The sequence below is a fragment of the Mytilus galloprovincialis genome, chromosome 14 (assembly GCF_965363235.1).
Source record: "Mytilus galloprovincialis chromosome 14, xbMytGall1.hap1.1, whole genome shotgun sequence".
NCBI classification, from domain to species: domain Eukaryota; kingdom Metazoa; phylum Mollusca; class Bivalvia; order Mytilida; family Mytilidae; genus Mytilus; species Mytilus galloprovincialis.
This window is the reverse complement of record NC_134851.1, coordinates 20,450,727-20,474,252: the sequence shown is the minus strand read 5'-3', so window position 1 is coordinate 20,474,252 and position 23,526 is coordinate 20,450,727. Positions and strand designations below refer to the sequence as shown.

At 32.5% G+C, this 23,526-nt stretch overlaps 2 protein-coding genes across 2 annotated transcripts in view; one reads left to right on the top strand and one right to left on the bottom strand.

Annotated features, from left to right (window-relative positions):
• LOC143059623 (uncharacterized) overlaps positions 1-23,526 on the top strand; it is a 124,092-nt gene that overhangs the window by 13,162 nt on the left and 87,404 nt on the right. Inside the window, exons 7-9 of the mRNA XM_076233137.1 lie at positions 447-582; positions 8,389-8,591; positions 9,369-9,515. Coding sequence (XP_076089252.1) covers positions 447-582; positions 8,389-8,591; positions 9,369-9,515 — 486 coding nt within the window. The remainder of the gene's footprint in view (positions 1-446; positions 583-8,388; positions 8,592-9,368; positions 9,516-23,526) is intronic.
• LOC143058829 (complement C1q-like protein 4) lies at positions 2,355-4,347 on the bottom strand. The gene is made up of 3 exons (XM_076232307.1): positions 4,295-4,347; positions 3,456-3,619; positions 2,355-2,805 (listed from the first exon to the last, which is right to left on the bottom strand). Exons 1-3 carry the CDS (start codon positions 4,297-4,299, stop codon positions 2,405-2,407), a joined length of 570 nt encoding a protein of 189 aa, XP_076088422.1. The 5' UTR covers positions 4,300-4,347; the 3' UTR covers positions 2,355-2,404.

Sequence of the window (23,526 nt, the reverse complement as noted above, 5' to 3'; positions counted from 1 at the left end):
AGTTTGTAACGATGTCTAAATACTATTTGGATCTAATTCTAACGCAGCATAATTCCTCCTTGGGAATCTGATCCATTAACTGCTCCTTGAAATTAGGATCCTCTGTCAGATCGGTACATCCGTTGTGATCAATAATACCGAATGAATGATAACTCGTCGATGTTAATTATTTGATATCTTCGTGGGGGGATAAAAACATTTTTTCAACGTTTACCAAAACTTGACAAAATCAATACACACATTTAAAAAAAATTTTTTTTTTAGATCGTATCGTTTTCATATTATTTGTATTCACTTTTTTTCAAGAGAAACAACGCGTTATCTTATTTTTGAATTATTTTGTTTTTTGTCAAGAACCAAACAAAGAATTTCAAAGATGCATACCCCTCCTGAAAATGAATGCTCTTTGTCTACGAATATACTTATTTCCTTTTTTTTTATTATAGTTAACTATCTACCGGTAGTGTTAGGTATGACATACGCAGACGCAGAAGCTGAATGTTTGAAGTCTGCATTACATCCGGCTCTTATGAGAACCCAAGAGGAAGCCATTATCGCAAAAAATGCGCTTAATACACCGAAGTAAGTAATACAATAATAATATTTTACTTCAACTGCTTATTCATAAATTGAAAAAAAAAAATGTAAATCCATAAAAAAATCCAGGTCAGGATCGGATCCGAGCTGTAATGTATTGGGTGGTGTGTGGTGCTGGTGTTTGATGCTATTTATCATATTATTATAGTTTTTATAAAAAAGAAGATGTGGTTTGATTGCCTATGAGACAACTCTCCACAAGAGGCCAAAATGACACAGTAATTAACAACTATAAGTCACCATACAGTCTTCAACAATGAGCAAAGCCCATACCGCATAATCAGCTATAAAAGGCCCTGAAATGACAATGTAAAACAATTCAAACGAGAAACTAACGGCCTTATTTATTGAAAAAAATATCGAAAAAACAAATATGTAACACATTTAAAACAAACGACGACCACTGAATTACAGGATCCTGACCATTATTGTAAATGATTTAGACAACTGTTTTCCTCGTTTGAAATGTTTTACATTTGTCATTTCATGGACTTTAATAGCTGACTATATATATATATGCGGTTGATTGGCGTACAGTAAGTTAGAGGCGGTCATTTCTGAGTCGTTTGGTCTCTGATGGAGAGTTTTCTCATGAGCTGTATCATACTACATCTCCTTACTTTTTATATCTATACTTGATTAACAATTCTTTATTCAATATATAAATAAAAAGATGAGATATGATTTCAAATAACACAGCTCTTCACAAAAGAGACAACTTTTTTTCAGAGCCTGTGACTAAATACTTACAAAAAAGCAAATATAGGTCGCTCAACAATGAGCTGGATATCGAATAAATTAAAATCGTTCAACTTTTTCTTCATGAAGTTTTAATTCCATTATAAAATATCTATCATGATAAAGAGAATTTAAGTAACCGTAAATAAGAAAGAGTTGTGAGGATGATTTCCAGAATAGAGAACAATGCGCAAAAATTATAAAGAACAGAGAAATTTGACATAAAAAAGAATATTGAGGTTCTAAAAGGTAACTAACAGAGAATAATTGGTAAAAAGTATGAAAAATAGAGCAAAATTTACTGATAAATCTAAATTAGAAATGAGGACCCTCTATCTAGACTATCATAAGACAGCAACACAGAACAACAAATAAACCAAAATCATCTAGATTTCAAAACATTTTGTTTTTTGTCGGGTTCAATTTAGTGGCATTCCTGTTGGTATCTGAACAGTGCAGATTTTTTTTATTGTCTTTACAATTTAACTAAAGGTGGTCTAGATACGCAAAATACGCGAATTGGGTAGGGGTTTTGTAAACTTACATACTGAAACCCCGCCACATGTTATGGCTATATCAAGTCTGCAACTTTTTTCTAAGGAGAAAAAACGAACTCGTCTGTCAGGTAAATTTTCTGAAAAACTTTTTGTGTATGAACAGAGCCCTTGCTGTTTGCACTGTGTGTGAATCGCATTTTCGATTGTCTTTCATCGTTCTTTCTTTTGAGGGAAATGGTTTGAGGGTTCAGAGGAGTCAAGCGTTTGTTATTGGTGTAGTCTGGTGTCAATTTTAAGGGCCGAACGTGTACTGTGCAATCACAAATGCAAATGGAAATGTGTCAAAGAGGCAACAACCCGACCAAAGAGCCGAAACTGAGCCACCAACGGGTCTTCAACACAGCAAGAAAATCCAGCACCCGGAGGCAGGTTTCAGCTGGACCCTAAACTTGTTCAACGAAAATGTATCAAACCACTTAGACCACTCGATCATATAATTTTTATGTAATAATAATGATAAAATAATATCTTAAAACTTTTTATCAATGTAACATGCACATCTTCTACATGTTCTAAAGTTTATAACCACTGAAAGATGACCATCCATCTGCATACATGTACTGTCCTTTATGTCCGGCTTGGACCCTAACAAGTACTTTGTCATCCTTCTTGATTTCAAGAACAACGTTTTGACTTCCCGAAGGGTGATCTTGTACATTCACTGCCGATACATAGTTTCTTGCTACAACATTTCCGTTAAGAGTAAGATCGGTGTAAAATTTTTTCCACTGCTGACCCAAGATTGTCCAGGAAAAGACGTAGACTCCGTTTGAAGGAGCTGTAAAAATTCCAGTGTATGAGTTGTATCCATTCCCGAGGTTCGTTATGGCTGAGTTAAATACAACAACTGACTTTGAAGGGAGGTTTTGCAACGCAACTGAATTTTTAGCCATAAACGCAACTTTGTCTGTTTCTGAAAGAAGTAAAACATTCGTACATGTATTATATTTTTGATTACTTTTTACATGTGAATTATAAGCAACTTCTATATTTTGGTATTATAGAAAATGAAATAATCTGTTAATCATGTATGTAATTGTATCGGAGATGCACTGTCATGATAGCTATTGATTTCAAAGTGCATCAAGTATGGCGATCCTTAGTTTCAAATGTTGGTACAATTCTTTGTCTTTATAATTAAAACAATTGTCTGATTGGTTGTCAGGGCAAATTTTGAAAAAAAATCTTTTAAAAGAAACAAATAAAAATTATGATTAAATATGGAAATTTGAAGAAACGGAAGACTAAACACAGAAATCAATACTACCCATTGAATGTTTTCCTAAGTAATACGATCTAAAATAAAATGTTTGTCGTCATGGTTATTTGGTTGAAGTCAAAGTGGTATCAGTAAAATTTTACTTTTATTTCAAATAGTTCGTTTTCTTAAAATGAAATTAATATAATATTTAAAGAAAAAAAACTACGAGAAAATTTCAATGATTGTACAGTAGCACAACAATAGTCACCAGGAGAACTACATGTACTATCATGCTAACAGTCACTTTTAAATAATAATGTCATGTTTTATGAGAAAAAAATGTTATTGTAACAATACTATACCTGAACAATTTCCTGTACAATCTTGTGCACATTTTCTATCATTATCGTCAACGAGTTTAAGCTGGTGTTGAATACTGTTGATTAAATAAGCATTTCTGGAGCAGGATGATTGCCCTGTGTCCGTTAATGTCGAAATGCATGCTACAAAGATGACCGTAAATATACTGGAAAAAGGAGAACATAGTTAAAGTCACATGTCATAATATGTTTATAATATATTTTTTAAATTGTTATTGGATGAAGAGTTGTCTCATTGGCACTCACACCTCATCTTCCTATATCTATATATTTTAACCTTGGAGTTCTTGTATTAATATTTTGTCGTGTTAATTAAACAGTATGCAATGGATAGAAATAGATTCTGTATATTCCGAATTCAATGCTTTGGACTGATGGTATAGAATACTGGATGAGAACATTAATGAAGAAAAAATAAATTATATGTTTTTGCATTTTACAATAGGATATGTCAATCAAAGATAAAAAAAAAAAAAAAGTAAAATCTTTCTCTAGATATTCATCATGTTACATTTATTATTTAACTGAATAACAATACATTGAAAGAACTTCATAATTCTTTTATTCTTTAAAACTCTTTCTTTGACTGGGCCCGATTTGGGGTGATGAACATCTTGCGAAGGCTATCGGAAATTTGGAATAATTTTACAAAGAATACAACAACCGGTGTTAGGGGCCGTCTTAAACATACATTGAGGTGTAAGTTTTCACCACTTTGTTTTTTGTTGGTTTTTTTTTTTTTTTTTGCTATGCATTTACTGATTTTGTGTCATGGATGGATGAAAAAGTTCTATAAAAACAAAATGAAACAAATAACTTACCTCATTTCGATTAGTGAATACGCTTACTGGAGTAGTTGCAAACTGCTTTGTTAATTTTTTGGGCAATATACCAAGCTAATGAAATGCATATTCTTTAAATAACACGCAAACTGATCATTTTGCTAATGTATTTTGAGATCAATTTCAATAAGAGATAAAAAAAAAAAATAAAAAATGCTTACAAATCAACAACATTGTTCAATACGAGAAAGTCAACTAATTTCGAGATATATGGTACAGCGACAAAAGTATATGCATCAACAGGTCTATTAATTATTAATACAAAAAAATATTTAGTCTTTCCACCTTTTTTTCGATTCTTCTCTCTTTTTCTTTTTCAACCAATTTTATTTCTTGACCTGCATTGTGGTTGTGTAAGATTCGCTTAGGTATTTTGAATGTTATACAACAATGCATCTTACAGTTATTGCGCTTTTGAAACTCGACCTGTTTATAAACCGCACAGTTTGCATTGACTTGTGAGAGTTATCTCTTGAAACTCTTGTGTGCGCATATCGTCCGTTACCATAAATATTGAAATTTCAAAATATTTCTAGGTATTTTTAGCTCAACTTGCCCGAACGGACAAGTTAGCTTTTCTCATCCCGTTGCGTCCGGCGTCCGACGTCCGTTGTCGTCGTCGTCCGTCGTCGTCGTCGTTGTCGTCGTCGTCTTCCGTCGTCGTTAACTTTTTCAAAAATCTTCTTCTCTGACACTACTGGGCAAAATTAAACCAAACTTGGCGACAATCGTCATTTAAGTATCAAGTTTAGAAAATGTGTCCGGTGACCCGGCCAACTAACCAAGATAGCCGCAATGGCTAAAAATAGAACATAAGGGTAAAATATAGATTTTGGCTTTTAACTCTGAAACCAAAGCATTTAGAGCAAATCAGACATGGGTTAAAACTGTTTATCAAGTCTATATCTATCTGCCATGAAATTTGCAGATAAATCGGACAACCCGTTGTTGGGTTGCTACCCCTTAATTGGTAATTTTAAGGAAATTTTGCTGTTTTTGGTTATTATCTTGAATATTATTATAGATAGAGATAAACTGTAAACAGCAATAATGTTCAGCAAAGTAAGATTTACAAATAAGTCAACATGACCAAAATGGTCAATTGACCTATCAAGGAGTTATTGCCCTTTATAGTCAATTTTACCAATTTTTATTAAATTTTTGTAATCTTTAACAAAAATATTCTCCTCTGAAACTACTAAGACAAAATGTAACCAAACGTGTCCACAATCATCATACGAGTATCTAGTTTAAAAATGTGTCCGATGACCCTGCCCTTGAACCAAGGTGGCAGACATGGCTTAAAAGAAGTACATAGGGTAAAATGCAGTTTTTGGTTTCTATCTCTGAAACTGAAGCATTTATGGCTATCTGACTGCTGGCAAAAATTAACCATATTTTACATGATTTCCAAAAGCATTAGTTAATACAGGCGAGCGGCACAGGCTCTTTAGAGCCTCTACATTAAGGATCTCCTGTTTAATTTTGACCGAAGCAATGTGAAAACTTTATTTGAGATTATCTTTCCTCTTTGTGTTAGAAATTAGCGATTCTATCAGATAAGTAAGTATATGATACTTTTCATATCAGGGGTATGAGTAGCCCAAGGTTCAATATCAACCCAAAACATTTCATATGCAACGGTACTGTTAGATCGAAATTATTTTAAAACGAAACAGAATGAATACAACGAATGTTTAAGCCCCAATCTCACTAGACCACGATCGCACAACGCTCACCGTGATCTAAAATAAATTCAGATCGTGGTGAGTTCGCAGTGTGAGCGGTATGAAAATGTAAATTTTTGTTTCAATCACATTGCTCCTAAGTCCTCATTAGCTTCTACAACGATCCCGATACGATTATACCACGTTCTCACTACGCTTATTTTGAGACCTCAGTACGATTATTACGATCAGCACGTCCTCAAGACGACCATGCCACGATTTATCCGATTGCGGCACGATCTTATCACGCTTCTACTGCGATTATAGCACGCTCTTACCACAACCATACTACGGTCATAGCACGTTCATACCGCGATATTACTACGCTCCAAGCAATAACGTCAACATCGTGTTCCATATAAATAGTGTATCATTCCTTCTATTTCTCATTGATACATAGAGTTTCTCGGAAATAACGCAGTGATGCAAAAAATCTACGTAAGGTAAGGGTAGCGGTAGAAGCAGAGAGAGATCTGATAGTAACGCATCATGATCTAGAAAATATATGTCGAACCGACCAATCCAACCTGAATCAATACTTATTGCCATCAAGAACACATGGCGATGCTTTAGTGAACGATAGTAGGGATGACACAGATGTGTCAATAATGATTTAGACGTTGGAGACAAAGGACAAAAGGTCCAAATTACATACAGACAAACAAAAGCTGGATATAAATTTTATATGACAATGATATTGAGCATGATGTTCGTAGTATGAACGTAGTCGGGTCGTAAGAACAGCGTGATGAGGACGGCATGGGCGTGCTAAATACATTGTTATTGGACAGCGTGGTATAGTCGTAGTGGAAGCGTGTTTGGGTCGCGGTAAAAACGTGAAGGTCGTAGTGAGGTCGTAGTAAAGTCGCTGTGATATCGTAGCGCAGTCTCCTCGACTAGAATCACGCGTCCGCTACGCTGTCGCTACGATGGGACAGCGCCCTTTGTGATCTTACCACAACCTTACTGCGCTCTCACCACGCTTCTACTGCGACATAATTTCGCCACGACTGCACCATAATTGTTTTGAACATGTTCAAAGTTGTCCACGCACATCACGATCATGAAGACCCCCACCACGACCTCACTACGATTATTACGATCTTTCTACCTCATCACGTCCGCAAGACGACCATGCCACGATTAATCCGATTGCAGCACGATCTTACCACGCTTCTACTGCGATTATGCGCGATCGCACTAAGATCGTCAAAATTTTCATTTTTTCACAGATCGTAGTGCGATCGTGGCATAATAGGACTGCGGTATTAAAATGCGTGCATGTCGTTTATATTTAAGTTTAGGTCATGTGACTTCTAAGTAAAGCCTCTGTCAAGTTGTATTGTCAATAATTAAAAAAGTAGATCCTGTTTTCTCTGCCTGTTTATGACGTCTTTACACTAAATCAATTGGATGTCTGATGTGTACTAATTAAAAAATTAGTCTGAGATGCGTTATTTTTGTTTATTAGTTGTTAATGGCTTTGAACTACATGTAGCTGTCAATAACTGCGAGTATTCTCAAATCTGTACTAAGTGTCTTATGATTTAAGCTTTTTTTATAGTTTGTTATTATGTTGTACCGTTGCATCACTGTCCGAGATTAGGGGAGGATTGGGATCCCGCTAACATATTAAACCCCGCCACATTTTGTACATGTATGTATGTGCCTGTTTCATGTCAGGAGCCTGCAATTCAGTCGTTTGTTGCTATGTTACAAGACGTGTCACGGTACTTGTCTATCCCAAATTCATGTATTTAGTTTTGATGTTATATTTGGTATTCTCGTCGTATTTGTCTTATGCTTAGTTCGTTTCTGTGTTTGTTACATTTTAATGTTGTGTCGTCATTCTCCTATATATTTTATTGCGTTTTCCTCGGTTCTGGTTTGTTAACCGGATTTGTTTTTTTTTTCGATCGACTTACGAGTTTTGAACATCGGTATACTACTGTTGCCTTTATTTTCATTTTTATTTTTCTACCATTTTTTGTACATAGATTAGGACTTTAATTTTTTCGTGTGAATTATTTTGCATATGACTTTATAGGATAGGGCCTTTCAGTATAGCTAATTATGCAGTATGGGATTTGTCTATTGTTGAAGGTCGTACGATGATCTTTAGTTGTTGATTTTTGTGTCGTTTAGTCTCTAGTGTCTCACCACATCTTCATTTTTATATATGATAAGCTGATGGTCTGAAGGTTACAGACAGTATATTACAACGTTTTAGTTGTTTTTGTTAAGTTTCCAACCAAATGAAGAAATATGAAACTAAGATTTTTTTCTCTGATTTACATAACACAAACCGTTACTGATATTTTATTATTACCTACCTCTATCTTTAAGTACTGTGTCAGAAAATTTCTGGGTTGGACTAACACTAAACGGAACCAATTATACCTGGAGCGATGGAACACCAGCATTGTTTACGGACTGGAGTCTAGGTGAACCAAATAGATTGGACATTGCACATTGTGTAATTATAGTCGGAAATGAGTTCCAGTGGGACAGTAAAGACTGCACCACAGACGATAATGTTCTCTGTCAATGTAAGATATCATGATAAACTGGTCCCCCATTCCATCTATAGCTGAGCACCGAGGTTAGTGTAGCAATACATGAACACAATAGAGGTCCAGTTAAGATATTATGCATAACATCAAACTCCGAAACAGTGGTAACGTCTTCCTAGCTACACTGCATCAATCGGCAATCCTCGGGTGAATCCGCTACTCTCCTTTTAAGGTACGGAATCGGCCGAGTTGTCTACGTTGATAGCGAAGCAACGTCATCACTGTTTCGGAGGTTTGCATAGCATTATAAACGTGTATAGAGGATGTAGGTTATACGCTAAATAAGACAGCAACCTGACAAGAAAAATGTCAAATAGAAATACAGTCGTTTACAGTGGAAAGGTGTTAATACTATATATATATATATATCAGTCTGATTTTATTCTTTGTACTTTAAGGAGGCAAGATTTAAAAAACACGAAATAAGACAAAAGAAAATCACTATCTTATAATTTATTATATATAAACTACATTTTTATTTAATATAGCATTTACAAATCAAGTTCTATTGTTTATTTATGTCATCGTGTTTGTATATCTTTTTTCAAATTGGTAGTCGATACGCCATTTAAGATCGATCAACACAAATGTTAATGTCATCTAAAAATACCAGTATTTTCATGTTGATTTTTGATGCGATGACTCAAACAAAAAAATTGCGTGACTGGCAAAAATGTTGTGAACTTACTCTATATTTATTGGCTAAAACTATGACAGCAATTTCCGATATTATTCCGATAATTCTTTTAATAGATCCAACCAACAATAGATTTCCGATATCAAACGATATTGATCAGATTGGTGACATCCCAACGACAACCATTGGTGCATCTTATTCAGATACACCAACAACTATTAGTGCAACCTATCCACTTATATCGACATCGAGTGTTAGCGCAGGTATATCAATTTATATTAGAAAGTCACGAGCATACGATGGTTTAATATCTTTTTCACGTGTGACACATAATATGGAAAACAGTGTTTTGTCTATATAACAGTGATGAGAATGGTTTGGTGTCAGCTGCATATTTGTCTTATTCGGAGCACATGAGATCTGTTTTTTTTTTATTGGATAAGTGTTACCCTAGTTTTCTAATAATTCAATTGTCGTAACCCCATCCCACGGTCCAATCTTGACGGACATAATATAATGTTTATATCCACCGGATACACACTTAAACGAGCAACATGACGGGTGTCAGGATGTCCTTAATTTTCTGGATCACTTAAGCTCATCCACGGTTTGGGTTTGGTTAGGTTTGGTTCTTGTTGACTAGTCTGTTATATTTTTCTTTTCATCAACTTCTTTTTTCAACAATTAAATTGGAACTCTGAAATTGCCAAGAATATTTAAAAAAAAAAAATCGTTTAGGTTAAAAATGGTCATAAACTATTTTAACTAAAAGTTATGTGAAAAAGTTACGCTTTGATTTTAAAGTTTTTTGATAAAATTCCTAAAGATATAAGATGTGAAGCGACCACATATGTGCATGCTGAGGTAAAAGAAGTGTGACGTTGAAAATAAATATAATCAAATCAAAATAATCGGATACTTATTACTTTTGCAAAATGCATACAATAGAAAATGAAGCTGGTGTAACCTGTGAAAAAAGATATAATCAGTGGCGGATTCAGAACTTCTCAAGAAAAGGGGAGCGCTGACTGACATAAAGGGGTCCCGCGCCAGTCATGCTTCAGCCCCTTTGATCCACCTATATATATGGGAATACCTTATAATTTCCAGGACCCCTTTTAATGATGAAAATAATAGAAACGAGGAAACAAAAGTTGTTGGAAATCTTACACCACAGCAGCTTCTGTCAACTGGAAATTGCGCAAGTGCAAATGATTTTAAACGGTTTATGATTTTGAATACTTTAATGTATATTGTTTTTTTTTTTCAACATGTGTTACATTTATTTTTATATATTTTCTTATTGTTATGGATATCCTCGTCCTCATATTATACGTAAATTTTAATATTTTCAGGGGAAGTAACACAGAGACATTATCTGTTAAGTGGTGTAGACGTGGAACCTCAGAATCAACCATACCACGTGGCACAACTCCGAAGCAAAATCCGTTGCGCAGACCATTGTTTAGCGGATCATGTCTGTGCTGCGTTTGTATTCAACGGATGGCAATGTTTACTGTACAATTCGTTTAATCTAGGTTCAGTAAATCATATTGCGGGTAGTAGAATTTGGAAATAAAAGCAAGCACCTCTCAAACATTCTTACTGAAAAGCCAAAAAGTAAATAAACATTTGTTCATGCCTTTTGAATTCAATAAGAACGACAAAAAACTTTTGCGCGACGTCGGCCTTTTCATTAACTTTCGGGTTCATGGTTTCTTTTTTGAGAATCTAGGCTTATTCATGATTGTAGCCACATAAAGACATGTAGTTCTTAACTAATGTTTAGTTGATGTGCTACACGTGACAAAACTCCTGGTTTTATTGGAGTTCACATAGTGAACTGATATAGTCGTGTATTGTTATTATTTAGTTGTATAATATTCATTATATGTAATAGTGTATTTGTAGTTGTGGGATTTTGTAAAATCCCTAGAATGATTGGTGATTCTGAAAAGTCCCTTAAATTTTAAATGATTTTATGAACTCACTAAATATTGCTATATAGTTTGTAAAATCTATAATTACAAGGTGAAATTTAATATTAGAAATGTGTTTTCTTTATACATGTTATATAGATAGACTGAAGGTTGTGATATACAGACACACGTATTTTTTGGTCACGCCTTGACAGAGTAACAAAGTGGGACTTAGGTATGCCGTTTGTTATGACGAAAGCGTCAGCGGCGATGGCGTCAATATATTAGTTTGTGATTAGGCTAGTTTATTACTTGTGGACTGTTTATGATATTTGGTATTCAGTCGTATACCAGTATGCAGTAGCATCTCTCATTTCTGTAAAAATTTACCAACCCGCATTCATAGGACTTCATGATCTCTTTGGCTTAGGCTGTTTTCACATTGACCTAAACTCGGTGTTGTGTAAGTGTAACTCACACATAAAACTAAATATAATCACGTTCCCATTGATAAAACTCAATGTTGACATGTAGTTTAAATCATGTTTTGTCTACATGCAGTCGATAGTCGATGTAGGCCTTGTGTAGGTTACGTGTACACAAAACTCTGCATTCAGAACTTTAATTTTTCCATGTATATTTAAAAAAGAAACAATTTATATATAAAATTGATACTTATAACACTTATTAATAAAGTTCTTTACAGAAATATTTGTCTAAACTTGATATATTTATTTGTTATAAAAGCACTTAACGTAGCCTTATTAACCCCTATTCATCCTTGCCGAACACATAATTCATTTTAACATGTTTAAATAGTCTTCCCGAATCTATTGGATGTACACACTGACAGAAATATTTGCCACTAGTCTTTATACTCAAACAACGATTCATTCATAAATACATTACTGAAAAAAGGGTGAGGTTAATTGTTTGTTTGTGTAGTATCTCAGATCCGTTAAAATACAATTAGAAATAAAAAAAAAAAACTTTACACCCTCCCTTTGCCAAATACTCCTTGGAGAAAAAATAGCATATGAGACAAACAGAAAAGATAGAAATGTCAGTAGTGATCCTTAACATCGCATTTTTTTTCCGTCTGTACGCCAGCTGATCGCAAACCTATGTTTTTAATGCGTAATCAAGACATCTTTAAACTACTGCAAATCATCCAAAATGACTTTCCTAAAGGATCAACTCCTTTATACTTAAAAAAGGGGGCGAAAGTTTATAATTAGTTTTTATTTTCGATGGTACCAATTCTAGAAAAGTTGTTCGAAAATTTCAATTCGGTTCTACGTAATGAACATGTTTACAAGTGTGGACAAATCTGATGTACTGGTAGCTAAACAAGGTGTATAGATGTGAACAAATTTAATGTGAAACTAGTGTACATTACATTTTACTGTACACTGCGTTTGGTGTGAACACGACCTTAACATATATTAGTTCGTGATTATGAACATTTAAGTGGAACCATAAGTGGTAGGTCAAATACATTTGAGATAAAAACAATCAAAACAATTCCCTAATAGCAGGGGCACAGTTTCAATTTCAACAAATGTGCAATCTTTTTTTAAATGTTCTACGATCTGGATTGAAAACTAAAGAGAGGGTAATTAGATCCCAATACTGATCGTCATTTAACACTTGTCGCATTGTTTTCGGTAAGTCTAAGTGAATATATAACTTCGACTAAACACAAGTCGGACCAAGACAACTCGAACAAATATAAAGGCAACTCGAACCACTCTCGAAGACAAATAACGTTTTAATCTTGCCCAATTTTGTAATCGGTATTGGTAACGGTTTTTCTCAAAGCACATATAAAATAATCACATAGATAGCATCCTATACTATAATAAAAACAGCAGAGAAATGTTTGTTTATAATCAGCTGTGTCGTCTCATTTAAAATAAGAACATTATACATGTACGACCAACCAACCTATAGTTAATGAGAACTAAGATTTTAAACCTGTAAGGTCGTACTTAATTCGTGTAATGTTCTGGACTGATGACGCAATTTAACTTGCAATTACATAATTTAACGTTGCTGTTTAGATTATTGTATCGGACAGTTCGCGCTTTAAAAACATATTGAGTTATCAGAATATTATCAAATGTATCTATATAAATATTTATATGTTCATGAATAAAAATTCGAGAATGTTTTTAATGACATTTTTTTTGGGGTGATTAAAATGATGACTGATAAATAAATGTTTATAATGTTTGATTACTATTTAACTATTGGTATTTACAAAGCTTATATGTACATATATAGCTTATATGTACATATATAGCTTATATGTACATATATATTGTTTTGCATTCGAAAATCATAATTGCTGTAATAACTACCTTCGGTGTAAAGTTAAGTAAAGTACCAGTAGTTATCAGTAGTAAACATATACAGATTGAAAATAGAAAACCCTAACGATAATTGTTCAAACGATTTAGTACAAATAATTGCTGTAGTCTTTCAACTGATATTTTCTTTAAGGAATGGTAATAAACTAAAATGAATCGTCCAAATTGCAAATAAGATTAAAAGAAAATGTTTTGTTTTCTCATTTAGTTTATTCTTATTTCTTATATACTCTATACTGTTAATTGTAGACTTAAGCGTACACATCAAATCAACATAAATCTAAATATGGTCATACGTAAAGACTATATTCTGGCACTGCAAAAAAATGAAAAATGATCTAACGACAAACATGATGCAAACCACAATATAAAAAACTAAAGCAACACGACTCATGTGAAGCATATGTTATATCTCATGCACAGAATTACCCACAGGTCTAATAAATTGTCATATGAAGGTCACGAATTGGCCATTTGAATCTACGAAACGGCAATGTAAGTCTACGAATCGGCCATTCATACTCCGATGGAACACATCTTTACTTTCTCCTTCGAAATAGAATACAAATGGAAAATATTTTCTAAATTTGCAGTTGTCGCGTTTCCTCGGGATATTATTGTCAGCAAATAAATATAGTGTGTCAAAATGTCTTGAGATAAAACCATACAAGTCATCAAAGATACCAGGGAACATATGCATGAAACAATATATAATAAGTTAAATCTTGTTCTTGTTCTTGTTCTTGATCTCCGTATTATAATAATTGTTACATTCTAAAGGGTTGGACGCGGATGTGGTTATGGCAATTAAATAAATATTAACTCATATACATTGCCAATAATATGATTGGTCAAAACTGGACCGTTTATATGAGATAAATAGGTATGGTTTATTTCATGTACATCGTCTTATGTCACTTGAACAATTGTAAAGACATTATCTGACCGATTATCTTAACATGGGGGATTTTCTACATATCCTACCATAAATTAGTACTACGATTTCGTTATTCTAACTTCAGAGATTGTATGCATGTCAGCCCTGGTCTACAATTTTACACTCATTTCATTTCTTTATAGTTTCAAATCATAAATTTTCTCTCAAACTGAGTTACATATAGTCAATGGAATGACAAGGTCAAGTTTGAGAGTGTTTGTGTAAAATGAAGATGTGCTATGATTGGCAATTACACAACTCTCTATAAGTGAGTAAATATTACAGGTAATATCAAGTACCGGCCACCGTACAATTGTTCTTATGTTGTGCTATTGCAATATTGTGTGTTTTTATGTTGTGCTGTCCCACCCCTGTTTTAGCCTTAAAATTCGTTGACCCTGAATCAGATATTTTTTCTTCTTTTTCATGTCAAGAAAGTTTAAATGATAAATAGACTTTAAGGGATAATTCCTGTCTCTTCCATTTTGAAAATGTTCATTATTTTTTGTAAAGTTCAGACGTCCAACCACATGATGTTTTTTCCAGCATTCTAAGCTCTGATGAAGTATATACGGATGAGCGTAAGAACATTTAAATCATAAGATAACAATCAGAGCATGTTTGGAGAGGCGTTTAACCGTTCTGCAATTTCTTAACGTACCAGTATACAAGTTCATTAGATACCAGCCTTCATCCTTTGTACAAAATACTATTTGTTTTACAATGAATTTAAATGGTCACATATATTTGTTGTTTTTTCTTTCTTTGAGAAGCATTTAAGACAGAGTAAACATATACCATAGTCACCAATAAGTCATATACCAGAACATTGCATTAGTTTGACTTTAGACAATAAAACGCCCCATTATAAAAATATTTTTATTCAGATATTTAAAAATGTATGTATAAATAAATTTGGATTTATTTTGCTAAACATAAAATTGATTAATAATAATAATATTTCAAAGACAAAACAAGTTATTATGGAACACACCTTACTACATATACATATAAGAAAATTAATGAAGAATAATAATGGTTTCAATTCATCAATTTTATTAGTACTTTCACTGCTTTCGCAGATATTCAGGTAATGTGACTTGTAAACATAAGTATACAGTGATGCCTCTGAAGATTTCTGTTAACATCGCATGTTTTTCTTTCTTGAGTACAGATGTAATAACTTCAGTCTTAAATGACTTTGCTACTTTGCCTTTTTCTATTATGTGATATATAATTATTATAAATAATTCCAATCTATTATTAACTAATGCTTAATAAACTGCTTACATTTAATTCAAATCGTCAGCTACTTATTTTTCAGTCATATTTGAAAAATATGATATAATACCATGTTTCATTAAAAAAATAAAAAATATTCATTAAAAGAATACACAATTTCATTTTAAGTAAACAATAATCACATCTTATGACAAGTAAAAAAGCGATTTCAACAAAAACAAAAAAAATCATCACAAAGTTTCGTTATAGTATTTGAGGATGAACATGTAAATTGATATGTATTTGATGATAGTCATAACATTAGGGTCTACATTTGTGGTATAAACATATCATTGAACTCAATCTATTAGTTATTCCTCAAAGTTTGTTATGGTATTGTTATTACTTCCTGGTATGATTGAACTTATAATACATATGATAAAAAGCAGTTTACAGTGTTTACAACTATAAAAGAGGGACGAAAGATACCAGAGGGACAGTCAAACTTATTAATCGAAAATAAAGTGACAACGCCATGGCTAAAAATGAAAAGAACAAACAGACAAACAACAGTACACACGATAGAACACAGAAAAAACAAAAAATAAACAAAACGAACCCCACTAAAAACAAGGGGTGATCTCAGGTGCTCCAGAAGGGTAGCAGATCCTGCTCCACATGTGGCACCCGTCGTGTTGCTTATGAGATAACAAATCTGGTAAATAGTCTGAATTCGGTAGGTCACATTTATGAAAGGGAAGGGGATTGTGGTTACGACTAAGGAACATATCCGATATCATTTATGAGACGGCTATTTTATAACGGTCAACCAACTCGTGATGGCGTCCGTGAAAATTTACGAAGAGATGATTTCAACATCACCATTTGGAATTCTTGATTTAATTGCTTCCTTGTGAGCAACAATCATCTATCAAGAAAATCATGATAGGAAATGCAAGCACGGGAATATCGTATCAATTGGGAGATGTATTCGCCGTTTGCAGGTGCTGCTGGAATGTTGCTACTTAGAAATGGAAAGTTCACGATTTCAAAGCTGATATCATCTCTTTTGTCGTAAAGTTTTGTTTTTAATCGACCCTTATTGTAAATTTCTAGATGTAAGTCAAGATATGAGGCCGACTTAACTGTATCTGTTGTATCCTTTATCTCTAGTTCAATGGGATAAATGCGTTCGACATAGTCACCAAATTTTGAATTATTTAGTGAAAAAACATCATCTATACAGCGGAAAGTAGAGTTAAAGGATTTTGCTAACTTCTTATGTTTTTTCCTAAGAGGTTCCTGTATGAAGTCAGCCTCATAATAATAAACGAACAAGTTGGCAAGAAGAGGGGCACACTATATTCCCATTGGAATGCCGATAGTCTGTTAAAAAACACGTCCTCCGAAAGTAACAAATATGTTGTGAATCAAAAAATCAAGCATCGTTGTTTGAATCAGAGCAATCGTTCACAAAGTAGGAATTATCCCTTCCAAAGACAAGATACTTGTTTCTTCGTTGGCCATTCTTTTTGATGAAACAAAGCAATACCAACTCTTTCAATTTGTCTTTTAGTTTGGAATGTGGAATACTTGTATAAAGTGTGAACAGTCAAATGTTTTAATACTATTACAAGATGAAAGAGAGTTAGATTGTATGTACTCTAAAAGATCTTTGGAATTTTTTAAGTATCCACATCTGATTCATGCCACCTCTAGAATATGCAGTTTCACAATAACTTTGAAGCCCGTCTTTGATTGGTGATAAAATAGATGTTAATAATTTAGAAAGAGGTGTCGTGGAGCACTTAGAAGATCCAGCAATATACCGTTGTTTGTAAGGACACTTATGCAGTTAAAGTATCCAATACAGTGATAGAAGATCCAGTTCATTAACTGTGGTTGAAATTCCAAAGGAACATACAACAGACCTATGATTATCCATGATTTCCTCTTTGATAAATGTCGTGAGGGTATATGGTGGGTTTCCAAGTGAATTTTCAATACCTAATTCGTTTACCAAGCAGTTACTGTAATGAGTTTTACACACAAAAACGATGTTGTTTGGGGCTTAATCTGCGGGGACAATATACAATATGTCCATATAGGAAATGTATCTTAAGGGAGTCTAAATTGAAAATGACAGAATTTGTTCATACTTTGCCAACATATAGTGTATATATTGTGTATAATAAAAAAATAAGATAAACAAGTATGTGTCCCCAGTACACGAATGCCCCCTCATTTTCTATGTTCAGTGGACCATAAAAATGGGATAAAAACTCGAGTTTTGCATTTAAATAAGAAAGATCATATCATAAGGAACATGTATAATATTTTTCATGTTAATTGGGCTTCAACTTCATCAAAAATTACCTAGACCCAAAACTTTAACCTGAAGCAGGACAGACGAACGAACTGACAAACGATCTAACAGACGGACGGACGCACAGACCAGAAAACATAATGGCCATACATGGGGCATGAAAATGATAAGTAAACGGGCATTTTCTCAGGATACAGGTTGTGACAAAATGATACATTTTGTATTAATTATTGCTGGGGAAAATATCATTATGTGTTTAGAATCTAAACTAAATGATATAATTTTAAAATTAATTACGAGAAGATAGCTTTAAGTGAATGCTTTACGAAAATCAAAAGAACAAAAGAAGAGATAGGGTCAACAAGCGTTTAACTAGCTAAAATATGAACTAGGAAAATTTCATTTTGATTCCTTCAGAAATGCACTATTTCGAATTACCTTCCCTGAAAATGCTTTTATCTAAAACATACAAAATTAAGCAAAAATAATCTATGGTTGTAAAAATATTTATATTTATCAGTTAAATATTGTAAGTTTATTCATTTAAATCAAAAGTCAGATTAATAATCTACATTTCTTATAAAATGTTGCTAGTTTAATTGAAAATTTAGAGCTAAGGTTCTCTGTTATCTACAATCCAAAATGTCAAAATCAGACTTGAGAGAATTTCAAATGCAATGTTCAATAAATAAGTGTTAAAACATCTATTTCTATATATAAACAAGTTTTTGACCATAACTGCAAAAGAAGTATTGATTGTTTCCAATTTAGGATAAAAGTATTGTTTAAAGTGTTTACACTAAATATTCAATGGAAGGTAATGAAATTTCCCATAAAATGAGAATAAGTCAGAAACAAAAAACTGCTTAAAATGATGATCAATATGTGATGTAACACTAAAGATGGTGATAAAATTTGTGAAGAAAAAAAAACCCGGGGACAAAACAAGTTCCCTATTTCTCATAATCACATTTATTCGTACTTACATGAATTGCCATTTAAATTAATCCGTCTGATATAATTAGCTACTGATTTTTTCTATATAGATCATTTTTACAGTTTTATATTATATATAAGTGTGCACAAATTGATTTATACCAAAATACCTGCGTTCTTTCTGTTCATCAGAATACATCTGTATTGCGGTGTATTTACATTTGTATTTTACCCCTATTTTTTCTTATAATACAGCAGTTTTAATATTATAATAGTTTACCTATACAATTACAATCGAGCAGCAGTCAGTTATAAAGATAATTATTTCTACAGATAAGAAATTCCTTGATTTATTATTATTTCACAAATCACTTTGAACATCATTTTGACATCGGAATATATATATACAATATGCAATTGAAATACTTCGTACTGTCTATGCGTAAATATCAATTCATCGTATGAAGAATATTTTTAATATTGGAACATGGTTAAACGAAAGGCCTCTTATAAGAACATTTGTTAAAATGTATTTAACTATCCTAAATCATCTATGCATTAGTTGTTGGACCTTCAACTTTCTTCTACAATAAAAATATACAAAATAAACTTTAAAGCATCTTTTCGAGAACTTATTTCATTACATGAATTTATTGGCAAATTATTATATATAATTCTTCAGTGGAAATCTATGTATTTAGTCAATAAAACACGTTAAAGTATCTCACCACAAAATGCATTATTGATAATAATCATTTTTTCCTTGAAATTACATAAATATCCCAATGAGTTCCATACGTTATTTAGTTTTAATTCTTCTATGTAAGGAAAAACATCTGCATTAATTCTGAATTTTAATTACTTGTAATTTTAGTTTTCAAATTGTTAACTTCCCATCTGTTAGCAGTAACATACTATATGCCTCATTTTATGGTATTTATATATCTTAATTGACAAATTACAATTATGCATGATCCCACTTTACATATGTTATTAACATCGATGTGCTCCTTACACAAAAAACTACTCCCCAATTTTCTTTGACAATCACCATTATAAATTGCATGGTTGACTGATATCTTCCTGTGTTTCAAGTTACTAACGAAAAGTTTTTTGGACTTCGATCTGTTTTGACCAAATAAAGCATATTCCCGGTTGTCACATCTAGAATCAATTTGAGTTGTTATGACTGTTGATGTATTCCAAGTAGGAGAAAAAATGCCCTCAGTTTTTATTTGTTACCCTGTTATGTGGTCGATGCCACTGCTGGTGGACGTTTCGACCACGAGGGCATCACTAGCCCAGTAGTCAGCACTTCGGTTTTGACATGAATATCAATTATATGGTCATTTTTATAAATTTCCTGTTACAAAACTTAGAATTTTTTTTGGTAAAAAGGATTTTCTTATCCCAGGAAGAAATTACCTTAGCGGTATTTGGCACAACTTTTTGGAATTTGGGTCCTTCATGCTCTTGAACTTTTTACCTGTTTGGCTTTATATCTTTTTTGAACTAAGCATCATTGATGAGTCTTATGTTGATGAAACGCGCGTCTGGCGTATTAAATTATAATCCTAGAACCTTTGATAACGAATTGCATCCTCTTAACCAAAGTATGATAGTTGAACATACTTTGACTGTTGTTTTCTAATTCTAACATAATATCGATTTTAAGTATCAACTTTGCAACATTTAACATTTTCAGACATGCACAAATATGTATAGGGAGAAGGTTAATATCTACCAAAACATGGTTAACCCCGATGCATGTTTTCACCTGTTCCAAGACAGGAGCCTCTTGCCTTTGTTAGTCTTGTATGTTTTTTAAAATTTAGTTCATTTATATGTTTTAGAGTTCACTGAACTAGTATAAACAATTTTGAGGACCACATCCGGTGCGGGATTTTTTTGCTGGTTTTAAGATCTATTGATGGCCTTCGGCTGTTATCTTTTCTTTGGTCAGGTTGTTGTCACTTTGGCATTTTCCCCATTTCAATTCGCAATTTCACGTTCTAAATTTTACAAACTAATTTTGTCTTTAAAAAATTATTGGATTACCAATGACTGAAGTCTATAGAAATAAAAAAAAAAACTTACCGAAAAAACTCGGTTAGTTTTTGGTTCTGTTTCTGGCCTCTTTATACGACAAGGACCCATACAGATCTTTTCCACGAAACATCTCATTATCATATGCTCCTCTTTCTGACTCTACAGACCTATCATTCCAGTGACCATGGAATGCTCTACCTCTAGGGCGATTCCAGCTATTGAATCGACCAGGTATAACACCAGCAAAAAATCCTTCATGAGCAGGCATTGTTCTGAAAAGAAAACGATGAAATATGAATACTAATATACTTGCAAACGACTAATATACTGCAGACAGACACATATTGGATCTGTTTACTGTACAATTTTGAAAACAAACAGTCGAAAGGTTTAAAATATAATTAGGTTTTTATCTTGACATATTTTACCTTTAAGCAATATTTTCATCAAAATACTTGTCATTTTTATTCATTACAAAATATTCTTTGTAAAAAGCGTTTCAGAGAATTAATTAACATGGGTAACACAATTTACAAGAACCTAATGATCACTTACTTTCTTATTATTTGAATTAGCAAAATTTCTAACTCAATTCCTAAATCAACAGAATATAAAAGTTGATATAACAAATATAAATAAAATGGTTCTAATTGATAACCACTAAAAGATGTGAGCTTTGATTGATATAGCTTTTGTTTACTCTGTATTCATAGCTGCATATGATTGAAATGGTAACATGTTTTACACAATATGATGATTTGTCAAAACACTAAATGGTTATTATTGGTTTGAATCTTTAAGAAAAACACAGATTATCTGAAATTCAAATGTTTACCAACTGCAAATAAAACCTAAGTTAACTTGATAGTTCTATTATATTCTCACCTATCTAAATCATCACCGTTTAATGAGTTACTTTTAGGACGTTTACTGTTATATACATATAGGACTATGATCAATGCTAAAAAGAGGAAAAATAAAGGAAGTCCAACACCAAGGCCAATTATCAATGGAAAATTATCTGAAAGTAAATAATAAGATTAAACATCAATTACTAGCTAGGATATATTAAGTAAAAAAATTAAAATAGAAAAATGGAATGATAAGGCATACATCATGTACATCATTGTATCTAACTAAAAAGAACAATTATTTCTCCAACAGCCTGTAATTATAAGGTGTTGGGTCACTTGTCTCGATAAAAGAAGAACAATGAACGAAATAAAAATTGCAGGTTATTAAATATTATTTGAATTGCAAAAATCTTTTCCCGAGAACTTTTCCAAAATCCACATTACTATCAAGACACAGACTAAAACTTGAATAAATCTTTTCTCTTTTCTTCTACATAATATTTATCACTATGAATAATGTTTGCAATACCAACTTGATATCTTTTCTCTCTTTTTTATACATTTATAAGCTAGCTGAGTGTGATACATTTTTTCTTTTGGTAACTCTTGAGCTGGCAGAAAGTAAAATCACAAAAATAACGAAAGGCAAGGAAAATTAAAAAAGAAAGTTTCGAATAAAATGACAAATTCAAAGCTCGATCACATCAAACGAAAGGATATCAACTGTTTTGTTTCTGACATTGTTGGTGATTCTAGTTTTCAAAATAATTTTGAGGATTTTTTTCAATTTTTAGCAATTTCTTTACTTCCATTTTCAGGTGCTTTATAACCTATTATTAAGGTATAAATATTTTTTTTTGTATGATTTTTTGTATTTTAAACTTACCTGTACTCTTAAGTGACCTAAAACAAACAAATAGACAAGTTTAATTCTTCTTCATAGAACATGGTTGTAAAACTTAAAAACTACAATATAACTGATTAAAGATGCAATGAAAGAAAAAATAAGAACCACAAAATGCATTTCGTCATGAAACAGGAAAAAAGAAATTACAAATTGATAACATTAATAAGTTTATAATTATAAATAAAGCATAGCTCAAATTTAGGAAATATTTATCATTATAAAGAGTAGAATGTTTTTCGTTTATGTAGTGTATCTGTTTAATTGCTACAATGGAACTCTCTACTGTCATTTGGCCTTATTTCCCCTGTTAGCATGGTTAGTCTGATCTCCAAGTGAGACTTATTCAAAATCTAAAATGATAAAGGAGACGTAACAAATTAAAATTAAAAAAAAAAGTTTAGATTTTTTTCCTATATAGATAAAGGCAGATGTGGTGTGAGTGCCAATGAGACAACTCTCCATCCAAATAACAATTTAAAAAAGTAAATATTTAATTTAGTACCAACAAAATAAAAACCACACAACATTTATTCAAATGAAATCATAAGTTTACTTACGCACAATATGGTACGCCATTACCATTCACGGAACATTCCTGATTTGTTGGACACGTGTTCAATGTATTCAATGTGCCACAAATAGTTGTTGATGTCGTAATTGTAGCTGCAATGTCAAATTAAATTATCATTGTAACTCATCAAAGCAAATAAAACAATTATACTAAAACAAGGAATTCGTTGAATGTGAGATAAT

What these genes read in the sequence shown, in the direction of transcription:
- LOC143058829 (XM_076232307.1), bottom strand. An exon ending in TTGTACAGGAAATTGTTCAG is followed by an intron (nt 2,806 to 3,455) that starts GTATAGTATTGT and finishes TACTTCTTTCAG; the next exon opens with AAACAGACAAAGTTGCGTTT.